This window comes from Myxocyprinus asiaticus, chromosome 14 (assembly GCF_019703515.2).
Source record: "Myxocyprinus asiaticus isolate MX2 ecotype Aquarium Trade chromosome 14, UBuf_Myxa_2, whole genome shotgun sequence".
In the NCBI taxonomy this organism is placed as follows: domain Eukaryota; kingdom Metazoa; phylum Chordata; class Actinopteri; order Cypriniformes; family Catostomidae; genus Myxocyprinus; species Myxocyprinus asiaticus.
Genome location: NC_059357.1, coordinates 46,292,189 through 46,304,385, shown reverse-complemented (window position 1 = coordinate 46,304,385; position 12,197 = coordinate 46,292,189). Strand labels below are relative to the sequence as shown.

At 37.0% G+C, this 12,197-nt stretch overlaps 1 protein-coding gene across 2 annotated transcripts in view; it reads right to left on the bottom strand.

Moving 5' to 3' along the window:
* Nucleotides 1–12,197, bottom strand: part of LOC127452150 (protein HID1-like) — a 45,544-nt gene extending 33,347 nt beyond the window's left edge. For both annotated transcript variants that reach the window (XM_051717411.1, XM_051717412.1), the window contains exons 1-6: nt 12,050–12,197; nt 10,103–10,252; nt 7,863–8,033; nt 3,226–3,348; nt 940–1,046; nt 425–541 (exon numbers count right to left, since the gene is read on the bottom strand). In XM_051717411.1, coding sequence (XP_051573371.1) covers nt 425–541; nt 940–1,046; nt 3,226–3,348; nt 7,863–8,033; nt 10,103–10,252; nt 12,050–12,115 — 734 coding nt within the window. In that variant the 5' untranslated portion in view covers nt 12,116–12,197. The remainder of the gene's footprint in view (nt 1–424; nt 542–939; nt 1,047–3,225; nt 3,349–7,862; nt 8,034–10,102; nt 10,253–12,049) is intronic.

The following is a 12,197-nucleotide window of genomic DNA, read 5'->3' as shown; positions in this document are numbered from 1 at the left end:
GGAGATGCTATGCAGTTGCTATAGTGTTCTGGGGAGTGTTTAGCATGTTGATATGTGGTTGCTAGGGTTTTTGGGTGCTTTTAACACTTTGCTATACAGTTGCTAAGGAGTTCTGGGTGGTTGCTGAGTGGTGTTTAGCAAATTGCAATGGAGTTCTTAGTCTTACGGGTCATTGTCAGGGTATTTTGGTGGTTGCTAAGGTTTTAGTGCATTGTTATGCAGTTCTAGGTGGTTGCTAGGGCATTGCAATGCGGTTGCTATGTGTTGTGAGTGTTTTAAGGGCATTGCTAAGTAGTTGCTAGGGTGTTCTTGGTGGTTGCAAAGGTGGTGGTTAAGGTGTATGAAAATCAATATAAACGGTGTTGGATGAGTTACAACACCAAAGTTTTAATACTTATGGTTAGAGGGTCATAAGGAACTTGACCTGTTTTCAGTGGAACAGAAGAATGTGACCCAGGGGTTAAGAATACTGTTTTCTGATGTTGGTGGTAGGTACATGGCTTCTGAGAAACAGGTGAGCAGTAACCTCAACAACTCAGTCCTATTAAAACAACACACACACAGGAATTAAACTTCAAAATGCAGCAGAACTGCTAACAAAATAGTTCACCAAATATGATTTAGTGTTCTTCCATGAAACACAAAAGGAGAAGTTTAGAAAAGTCTCTTCCATACAATGAAAGTTGACAGGTGCTGTCAAGCTCCAAAAAGGATAAAAAGCACAATAAAAGCATCACAAAAGTTGTCAATTTGACTAATGCACTATATTATCATCATTAAGTAAACTATTCCTTTAAATATATGATCTGAAACACGTCATGTGGAAAAACAGGTCAAGGCTTTAAAAAGATCTTGTGTGGTTACTGATTAAAAGGTTGCCATGGAAACTCAAATAAACACACATGCCATTAGGAGTCTATCTGGCGTCTCAGCACTCACCTGTTAAGATCATGGACGTAGTTGAGCGGTGGGGATTGAGCGAAGCCCACCCCAGCCTCCCAAATATACTCACAGCTGTCCAGAGACTGAATGTCCTCAACCGAGTCCTGTAGATGAGTGAAACTCAATCTGAGACTGAATTTAGTGTAAGCAAACTTTACACAGGCAGACTGTGAGACATACTAAGACAGCATTATATTACATTATTGTGCTTCCAATGTTAACTTGTTAACTTATGAGATTAGTTAAATATGTTTAATGGCGTTTCCTTTTAAATGCAACAAATACATTTATGTAATTTGACATTAAAACCTTTGTTTTTAAACTATTGATTTCTAGACTGTTTACGAATCTGTTAAAAATGGCATTAGTGCATATTGTGAACACTGAAACATTGTTAATCATAGTATTCTACATGCCTAGAAATCAGTGGGAAAAAAGAACTTTGATTCTAGACCATTCGGTTCAAAAGTCATTAGCTAAAACGTACCTGAAAATGTGGACTCTTGGAAGGAAAATGGCCCCAAAATTGGCACCAGGTCCGTATTACAGAAATATTTACAAGGGTCAAGGGTTACCTATCAAGAGCATGACTGGTACAGATGATGAATTATACAGTTGTGCTCAAAAGTTTGCATACCCTTGGAGAATTGGTAATATATGTTCCATTTTTAAAGAAAACATGAGTGAGCAGGCAAAACACATTTCTTTTATTTCTTATGGGATTCATATTCAACTGTAGGTTATAACAGAATGGCACAATCATAAAACAAAACATGGCAACAAAGAAAAAAATTAAATGACCCCTGTTCAGAAGTCTGCATACCCTTAGTTCTTAATACTGTGTATTGCCTCCTTTAGCATCAATGACAGCGTGCAGTCTTTTGTAATAGTTGTCTATGAGGCCCCAAATTCTTGCAGGTGGTATAGCTGTCAATTCGTCTTGGCAAAATGCCTCCAGGTCATGCAAAGTCTTTGGTCGTCTTGCATGAACCGCACGTTTGAGATCTCCCCAGAGTGGCTCGATGATATTAAGGTCAGGAGACTGTGATGGCCACTCCAGAACCTTCACCTTTTTCTGCTGTAACCACTGGAGGGTCAACTTGGCCTTGTGCTTAGGGTCATTGTCATGCTGGAAAGTCCAAGAGCGTTCCATGTGCAGCTTTCGTGCAGGAGAATGCAAATTGTCTGCCAGTATTTTCTGATAACATGCTGCATTCATCTTGCCATCAATTTTCAAATTTGCCTTTAGAGCTCACACCCTCCCAAAACATCAGTGAGCCACCACCATGCTTCACAGTGGGGATGGTATTCTTTTCACTATAGGCCTTGTTGACCCCTCTCCAAACATAGTGCTTATGGTTGTGACCATAAAGCTCTATTTTGGTCTCGTCACTCCAAATTACAGTGTGCCAGAAGCTGTGAGGCGTGTCAAGGTGTTGTTGGGCATATTGTAACCAGGCTTTTTTGTGGCACTGGCGCAGTAAAGGCTTCTTTCTGGCAACTCAACCATGCAGCTCATTTTTGTTCAAGTATCGTCATATTGTGCTCCTTGAAACAACCACACTGTCTTTTTCCAGAGCAGCCTGTATTTCTCCTGAGGTTACCTGTGGGTTGTTCTTTGTATCCTGAACAATTCTTCTGGCAGTTGTGGCTGAAATCTTTCTTGGTCTACCTGACCTTGGCTTGGTATCAAGAGATCCCTGAATTTTCCACTTCTTAATAAGTGATTGAACAGTACTGACAGGAATTTTCAAGGCTTTGGATATCTTTTTATATCCTTTTCCATCTTTATAAAAAGTTCCATTACCTTGTTACGCAGGTCTTTTGACAGTTCTTTTCTGCTCCTCATGGCTCAGTATCTAGCCTGCTCAGTGCATCCATGTGAGAGCTAACAAACTCATTGACTATTTATACACAGACACTAATTGCAATTTAAAAAGCCACAGGTGTGGGAAATTAACCTTTAATTGCCATTTAAACCTGTGTGTGTCACCTTGTGTGTCTGTAAAAAGGCCAAACATTCAAGGGTATGTCAACTTTTGATCAGGGCCATTTGGGTGATTTCTGTTATCATTATGATTTAAAAAGGAGCCAAACAACTATGTGATAATAAATGGCTTCATATGATCACTATCCTTAAATAAAAGACAGTTTTTTTTTTTGCATGATCAGTCATATTTTCAAAATCAATTTCTGCCAGGGTATGCAAACTTTTGAGCTCAACTGTAGATCTAGTGCAGCATAACTCTATTATGACCAACAGAGAGTCATTATTAAACTCACAGGTCTTTCTCTCTTGTGACTGTAAACGGTGAAGTCCGGACAGAAAAGAAGATCAGCCAGTGCCAGTAAGAGAGACTCAGCCAGCGGACGTGCTCCTTCATCATCATCCTCCATATCATCCAGCTATACAGAGAGACAAACATCACTAGAAATCATTTCTGCAATCCATAATAAACTGATTCATTATATTATTCACTGAATATTATAACCACACTGTTTTACCACACAATGTTGATTACCACAGAAAATAATTTGACTCACCCCTGTGTTACAATAAAACAAATGCCAAAGGAACAGATATATACACCGATCAGCCACAACATTAAAACCACCTGCCTAATATTGTGTAGGTCCCCATCGTGCCGCCAAAACAGCACCAACCCGCATCTCAGAATAGCATTCTGAGATGATATTCTTCACACCACAATTGTACAGAGCGATTATCTGAGTTACCGTAGACTTTGTGAGTTTGAACCAGTCTGGCCGTTCTGTGCTGAACTCTCTCATCAACAAGGCATTTCCATTCGCAGAACTGCCGCTCACTGGATGTTTTTTGTTTTTGGCACCATTCTGAGTAAATTCTAGAGACTGTTGTGTGTGAAAATCCCAGGAGATCAGCAGTTACAGAAATACTCAAACCAGCCCATCTGGCACCAACAATCATGCCACGGTCGAAATCATTGAGATCACATTTTTTCCACATTTTGATGGTTGATGTGAACATTAACTGAAGCTCCTGACCTGCATGATTTTTTGCACTGCACTGCTGCCACATGATTGGCTGATTAGATAATCGCATGGATGATTGTTGGTGCCAGATGGGCTGGTTTTAGTATTTCTGTAACTGCTGATCTCCTGGGATTTTCACACACAACAGTCTCTAGAATTTACTCAGAATGGTGCCAAAAACAAAAAACATCCAGTGAGCGGCAGTTCTGCGAATGGAAACGCCTTGTTGATGCGAGAGGTCAACAGAGAATGGCCAGACTGGTTCAAACTGACAAAGTCTACGGTAACTCAGATAACCGCTCTGTACAATTGTGGTGAGAAGAATAGCATCTCAGAATTCTATTCTGAGATGCGGGTTGGCGCTGTTTTGGCTGCACGAGGGGGACCTACACAATATTAGGCAGGTGGTTTTATTGTGGCTGATCGGTGTATATATCTGTTCTAAAAGAACACAAAAGTATAATTCAGAATTCTAATAAATTATTCCATGAGACTCATGATTCTTATGAAAGCATACGATAAGGTTTGGTGAGAAACAAACCCAAATCTAATGTATTATTTAGTGAAAATATTTACTGTCCATTGATCTCCTGTGTGTGTTCATGATAGGGCAAAAGAGCAACAGTTCACGCAGCCCCCTCATGACATTGGGGCATTCGTATAAAAACAGGTCCGCCACAGCGATAGTGACAACAGAACACAACACAACTGCACACAAACAGAGAACAGAACTTAATAAACATGTATGAAGAGTTTGTAGTCGAAGAATTGACGCATTTCTATGCCCATCCTTGGAATATTTGGAAATCAAACAGAAACATGGAGGAGGCTACAGGCAACCACAGTCACACCGTGTCCTAACCTGACGGCAAACAACATGCGATAAAAGGTATATTATCTATGTTAATCAGATTTTTTGTCCTAACCAGCAGTGACGAGCGACGGTACATTCTATCGATCGCTTGTTTCCTATTTTCGGCATCATGCAGGTAACTCCATCCACTGTTAACTGGCACCGGTCCAAAGACTTTCAAAAAAATTAGGCTGGGCATAGAAATGAATGAATTCTTCGACAACAAACTCTTCAGACATGTTTAGTAAGTTCTATTCTCTGTTTTGTGTGCAGCTGTGTTGTGTTCTTTTGTCACTATCGCTGTAGAGGACCTGTTTTTAGATAAACAATATGAGTTTTTCATGAGGGCGCTGCGTGAACTGTTGCTCTCGTGCCCTATCATGAACGCGCACAGGAGATCAACGGTCAGTGAACATTTTTACTAAATAATACAATAGATTTCAGTTTGTTTCTCACCAAACCTTATCGTATGCTTTCATAACAATCATGAGTCTCGTGGAATAATTGATTAGACTTCTAAATTATACTTTTGCATTCTTTTGAAGCTTGAAGAGGTGGTCACCATAAACTGCCATTGTGTGACATCATTGAGCACAAATTGTTTTCACAATTTCTCTCCCATTGTGTTAAGAAATGGAAAGAAAGTCATATATGGTTAATAACAACACAGGAGTGAGTAAACAATGAATGAATTAATGAACTAATCCTTTAATTAACAAAAGTGTATTGGGTCTTTAGTGACCCCAGTTATGTAATAGTGTCACAACATATGATTTATGGAAGCGCAAATATATTTTTTTCATATCTATACAAGTTAACTATCAAAGGATACCCATTTCTTTGTTTATTAGGAGACATGAGTACTATATTCATACAAAATGACTGCTATATAATGTCGATGGTGCTGTTGTTTTCAGTGATTGAATTGATTTACATTTGACATTGCTATTTGATGAAGAATCAATGTGGATGTAAACCATAGCAAGTGTAACACATGAACAATATGATTTTGAGTGTGCTACTGAAATTCTGTAAGTTGCACGTCAATTTAGACTCGAAAAGTGCAATATAAGTGCCGTACATAAGCTGTGTACTGTAGCTTATGTGTTATGTGTAGCTCAATATGTGTTTGACAGCCAGTTTCGTCTCATAAAATTTCAATATGGAAGTAATGAATCCTGTTTGAATCATCTCTCTGATATATATGCTTTTACAAAATCTGGCCATTTTTTTAAGATCCATTTGTGATAGATACATTGCCGTATGTAATAATGTTTGGCAAAACACCCATGAATTTAGGGTAGATGGCTGTTACAGTGAGGCACTTGCATTGGAAGTGAATGGGGCCAGTACATAAACGCTAAAATACACATAGCTTCAACTGAATAACAAGATGTTAACATTATAAATGTGAACATGATTTAACTGTAATAAAACTGCTTACAGGGCTTACCTGTGTTATGTTGCCATGGCAATGAAGTTGTAATATTGGACATAACTTTACACAGATAAGGTTAAGTAAGCAATTTTATTTATTTTTTTCACACATTTTAATGTAATGTTAACGTCTTGTGTCTATACTTTTGAAACAATTTTTATTTTAGCGTCTATGGATTGACCTCATTCACTTCCACTGTAACTGTCTTACTGTAACCACCATAGTTGCTTTTTTTTTTTGGTATTTTAATAATCGAGGGACGAGTTGAAATAATTTTTTGTGGTAATCAACATTATGGCACAAATAACGTCGATTGAGATTAAGTTGTATTGAACCCGGAATATTCCTTTAATCTGATTAGCATGCTGGATTAGAAGGATTATTTGATTTTAAGATTTAAAATATGACCATGAAGAAGTTTTTAAACAAACCCACATGGTTCGGCAGGAGAAAACTGATTTTGGGGATGCTGGGATGTGGTTTACTTCAATAGCAAATCACAAACACTTGATTCTTAACCATCAACACACTTTACTCTCTATAAAAAGCCTTTCATATTAAAAAAGAATTACTTATGTTGATCACTTTAGCAAAAAAGTGTCTGCTTTTCCTGTTAATCCTACACTGCTGTTTTTGAATGCACTTCAACTGAGGTTTAAAGAATAGTTCACCCAAAAATGAAAATTCTCTCATCATTTACTCACCCTCATGCCATCCCAGATGTGTGACTTTCTTGCTTCTGCTGAACACAAACTAAGATTTAGAAGAATATTTCAGCTTTGTATGCACATACAATACAAGTGAATGGTGACCAGAACTTTAAAGCTCCAAAAAGCACATAAAGGCAGCAAAAAGTAATCCATATGGCTCCAGTGGTTTAATCCATGCCTTCAGAAGCAATATGATAAGTGTGTGTGAGAAACAGATCAATACTGAAGTCCTTTTTTACTATTAATCTCCACTTTTACATTCTTCTTCTTTTGTTGTTTTGTGACACACATTCTTCATGCATATCAACACCTTCTGGGCATGGAAGAGAATATATAGTAAAAAAGGACTTAAATATTGATCTGTTTCTCACCCACACCTGTCATATCAATTCTGAAGTCATGGATTAAACGACTTGAGTCTTAAGGATTACTTTTATTCTGCCTCTATGTGCTTTTTTGAAGCTTTAAAGTTCTGGCCACCATTTACTCTCATTGTATGGACATACTGAAATATTCTTCTAAAAATGTTTGTTTGTGTTCTGCAGAAGAAAGAAAGTCAAACTCATCTGGGATGGCATAAAGGTGAGTAAATGATGAGAAAACTTTCATTTTTGGGTCAACTATCTCTTTAATGCTACACACTTGAATATAAATCAGTATCCATGACTGTGGAGTAAATGTCCAACAAGTTGCTAAGTTGGCAGCACGAAGTAGTAATTTGTGAATATATGGGTTTTAATGGCAGACATGGCTCAAGACATTGAATTGGTTTGGGTCAAAGCCCCAAACCTTGTCGTATTTCATCAGTCATGCTGTCTTTGAAACGAAGATTCATTTACTGTTAATTACACTGTCTGTTCGGTGAGAATGCATCTCAAAGTCTCAGAGAAGCAGATATGTTCCTCACCCCGGCTCTACCAACACCAGGTATAGTGGACCAGAAGAACCCTCTCCAGTCCTGATCCTCAAAGATGTAAGGCAGGATACGAGTGAGCATGCAAGAGCAGTTCAGCACGATCTGCTTGTCCTTTTCTGTGGGGCAGCCGGACTCTGCACCCTGAACTAACTTCTCCACAGCCTGAGCAACAACAAACAGACACACACAATATATACTGTATTTTGTCATATATCGGAGTGGTTCTCAGTGGTTTAACTAAAATTTCAGTTAAATCCCATCACCAAAATCGTTTTTCTTTTTGTCCGGATCAAATTATATATTCAAAAAATACATTAAAAGACATTACAAAATACACCTCTATTATGATGAACATGTTTCAGTTGAAAGTCATTTTGATATCTTTCTGAGGCTTGAAGTAAAAAATGTCCAAGTGGTGAAAACGTCTAAAAAAATAAAAGTCTCATTAAAAGCTTAAATTCTTGAAGAAAAATGTCAGATGGTGTAACCAACATGCTGGTAGCAATTTTTGTTGTCATGTGTCAAGAAAACCATAAACAGTGACCCATTTAGACCCTCATCACTGCGTGTGCAGTTTTAAAAAAAAAAATCTGATAATTTTGTTCATGGCAAATGGAGTAACCCTGAGAAAACATCTTGATATTTGTGATTTTAAAAAAATCGTAATATTTGTAAAAATATTTTGTATCGAAATGAATAATTGCATTGTGTACACTCACATGTATTCAAGGTCCAAGGAAAGTATTTTAATACATTTTACTTGATGGTTACACCACTTGACATTTTTAAAGTCATTAAATCAAACATATGAACTGCCAAGGTCCAACGATACACTCACTGAGCACTTTATTAGGAACACCTGTACACCTACTAATCAGCCAATCGTGTGGCAGTAGCGCAGTGCATAATATCATGCAGATACGGGTCAAGAGCTTCAGTTAATGTTCAAATCAACCACCAGAATGGGGAAATAATGTGATCTCAGTGATCTGGACCGTGGCATGACTGCTGGTGTCAGAAGGGCTGGTTTGAGTATTTCTGTAACTGCTGATCTCCTGGGATTTTCACGCACAACTGTCTTTAGAGTTTACTCAGAATGGTGCCAAAAACAAAAAACATCCAGTGAGCAGCAGTTCTGCGGACGGAATGAGAGAGGTCAACGGAGAATGGCCAGACTTGTTCGAGATGACAGAAATGCTACAGTAACTCAGATAAACACTCTGTACGATTGTAGTGAGCAGAATAGCATCTCAGAATGCACAACATGTCAAACTTTGAGGCGGATGGGCTACAACAGCAGAAGACCATGTTGGGCACTTTTTTAAGGCCAAAGTGTTCCATAGTGCTGGGTGAGTGTATTTACAATTATTAACATGACACAGGTTGAATAAGAATATTAGCTTTTAGCGTCAACAACAACAGATATAGGAAGCATTCCACCCTTTTAAAAGTTGATAAGTCTGTTTAGTTTGCTGTCTTCTTAACTATGCATGATTATATGGTTACATTCATACATTACAAGTGTTTAACTATGTGTAGGGGCCTCTGTAAAACTAAGAGTAAATGCCAAATGATGTCACACTGTATAATTTCTTCCGTCTCACGGTTCAATAAAACTGACAGCTCTCCCTTTCATGGTCTTCTGGCAGGAGGTACACTTGAAACATGAGGACTTTTAATCATGTGTTTCTGATGGGCAGTCTCAAACAGGAAGTCCAGGAAGGGAGATAGGAAGGGGAAAGCGCCAACTGATTTCCTGTCCGACTAATAACACATGATTCACACAATTACTGCCTACTACTGATGAAACACATGATCTAATGGACACATGTTAACCCTTTAACTGTTTGATATGTAGAGCACATTTTGAGTTAAGAAAATAATTATGAACTCAACCTAATTGAGGCATTTAGGCTGTATATTAAGCACAAAAATCCTTAGTTATCGCTGCAGTTTACAAGAATACACTATTTTCACCAGCATCATTTTAGGATGTAAGCAGGTGAGAAATCAGCATAACATCTGGGATTGATTTCAAACATTTTACAAAGGCAAGCATAATTTTGGAATTGGATGTAACATCATTTTAGACATTTTACAGAAGTAATTTAGTCATTTGTAGTGGATGACTTTTTTTGAGTAACTTAGCCAACATTGATTGACAAGTGTTATACTTCATTCAGTGAAACGCAGGATCTGTTTCAGCACAGTAATAAAACAGTGACCGTTACCTTATAACACAGTGTTGCCAGATTGGAGGGTGATTCCTCCCGGACGGCACGGATCTCAGCAGCGGGCACAAGGGTGAACACGTCCTGCACGGTGGTGGTGGTGTCGGCCCAGAACTGATCCCAGAATGCATCATCTGTGGCCTCTACAGGCTGTAATTGGAGAGAAGAGAGTTTTGATACTTTAATGCAAATCTTTTCAACACACACACACACACACACACACACACACACTGGACTCAAGAGATCTGTGAGCTACAGCTGTGCTGATCTAATGGATGAATTCATGAGCTGCATTAATATTTGATTAAAAGTAAATTAATTCCATGTCATTTGATGACTTACACAGTAATGCTAATGAAAATGTGTGTGTGCTGTCAGGTACATCAGTAGTTTTCTTTGATTTATTTCTTCTTTTGTAACTCTTCATTGTTTTAAGAAAATTCATATAAGTATCATATTGTAATGACACGTGCAATTTAATGTATATCTGGTCTTAATTGGATAAATTAAGGTTTATTAATATATATATATGCTAAACTGTAACTGGCAAATAAAAACAAATCACATATTAGCAATGCACAAAAAAGGAAATAAAGAACACTGAACAATATAATCCTGTTAAATTTATGGTACAAAACTGGCAGACTGGGACTGCCGGACATTCACAGTAAAAGTAATAATAATAAAAAAAAAAAGAATATGAAAAGAACAAGATGAAACAACACTTTCAATAAAATATAAACAAATGTGATGGGTCACATAGGAACTTGTGGGAATGCCATATTATTGTTTTACACTGTAGGTTAACTGTAATAGTTTACAGTAAAAGTATTGTCTAGTTAAACATAATATACATTATCACTTTAAACAATAAGATCAATTGTACTTCGTACTTCTTAAAAAAAAAAATCCCAAATATTTTACCATAAAATTACATGTATTGTCTTGTTAAATAAAATACAAATCATATCTAATCGTACATGGTAAGGAAACTAAGCAATTAACCGTTTTTTTACTGTAGCATTTTTACATTACTTTTCTGTTAAAACTACAGTGAATAATTTCACTTTTGCAGCTAAAATGTGTTACAACACCTGCAATACACGTTCCCTCTATATTTATACACATTTTACTATACATTTTTTAAAATCAATAATCTATATTAAAACCGTGACATTGCACTATATTAAATTCAACAAACAGTTAATGTCCATGTTATTTGTTAACTACCCATTTAAACGTATGCCAATAATAATATATTTTTTTATGATTGACAGTTAAAACCTAGACGTCACCTTTGGGGGGCGGAGTCTAACATGCGTCATCTCATTATCCCACATTTTACTTTTATTTTATGCTTTTAACATAAAAAAAAAAAAAAAAAAAACAACAACAACCTTAAATAATCACTCCTAAATATACCTGTTAGAAAATATGAAATGAAATGAACTTCAAAATAGATTTTCTGAAAACAAGTCCTGCAATTGATTCTCAAGTGATTTTTCTTGTTTTAAGGATGTTACTAGGATGCTATTTTATTGAAAATGCTCATGTTTTCGAAGAGTATTTTTCAGTTAGATCTTTAAATATATATTTTATACACATTTTAGACGCCATTAATATACATGTTATATCAAAACATTATTATTACAACTACTGTTGTATTTTAATAATGTATCATAAAAATAAAATAAAAAGATTTGGGGGGGAAATTAAGTTCATCGCCTATATGTACGAGTACAGCACGCATATATCCACATATAAAAACACATGACACCTGTTCAACTGTAATTTAGAGAATTACGTATTTGTGACCAACAAACACGCTCGTATAAATTGTCAGTTGTTGTTGATGTTGTTTTTTTGTGATTGTATGTGAACGGCGCATTCCATCTGGCAACTCACACGCGCTCCTAAAACAGCCTTAAAAACACCGAAGACACAAACCTGTGTTTTTGTGGTCAGCTGTATCACCGCCTTTCTAAAATTCAGCTTTGAGTCCGTATTTCCCATGTTGATCTGATATGATGGTTTAATAATAAGGCGCTGCTGTAATCCCCGTCACCTCCTCCTCTGTGTGTCATCTGCGGAGGCG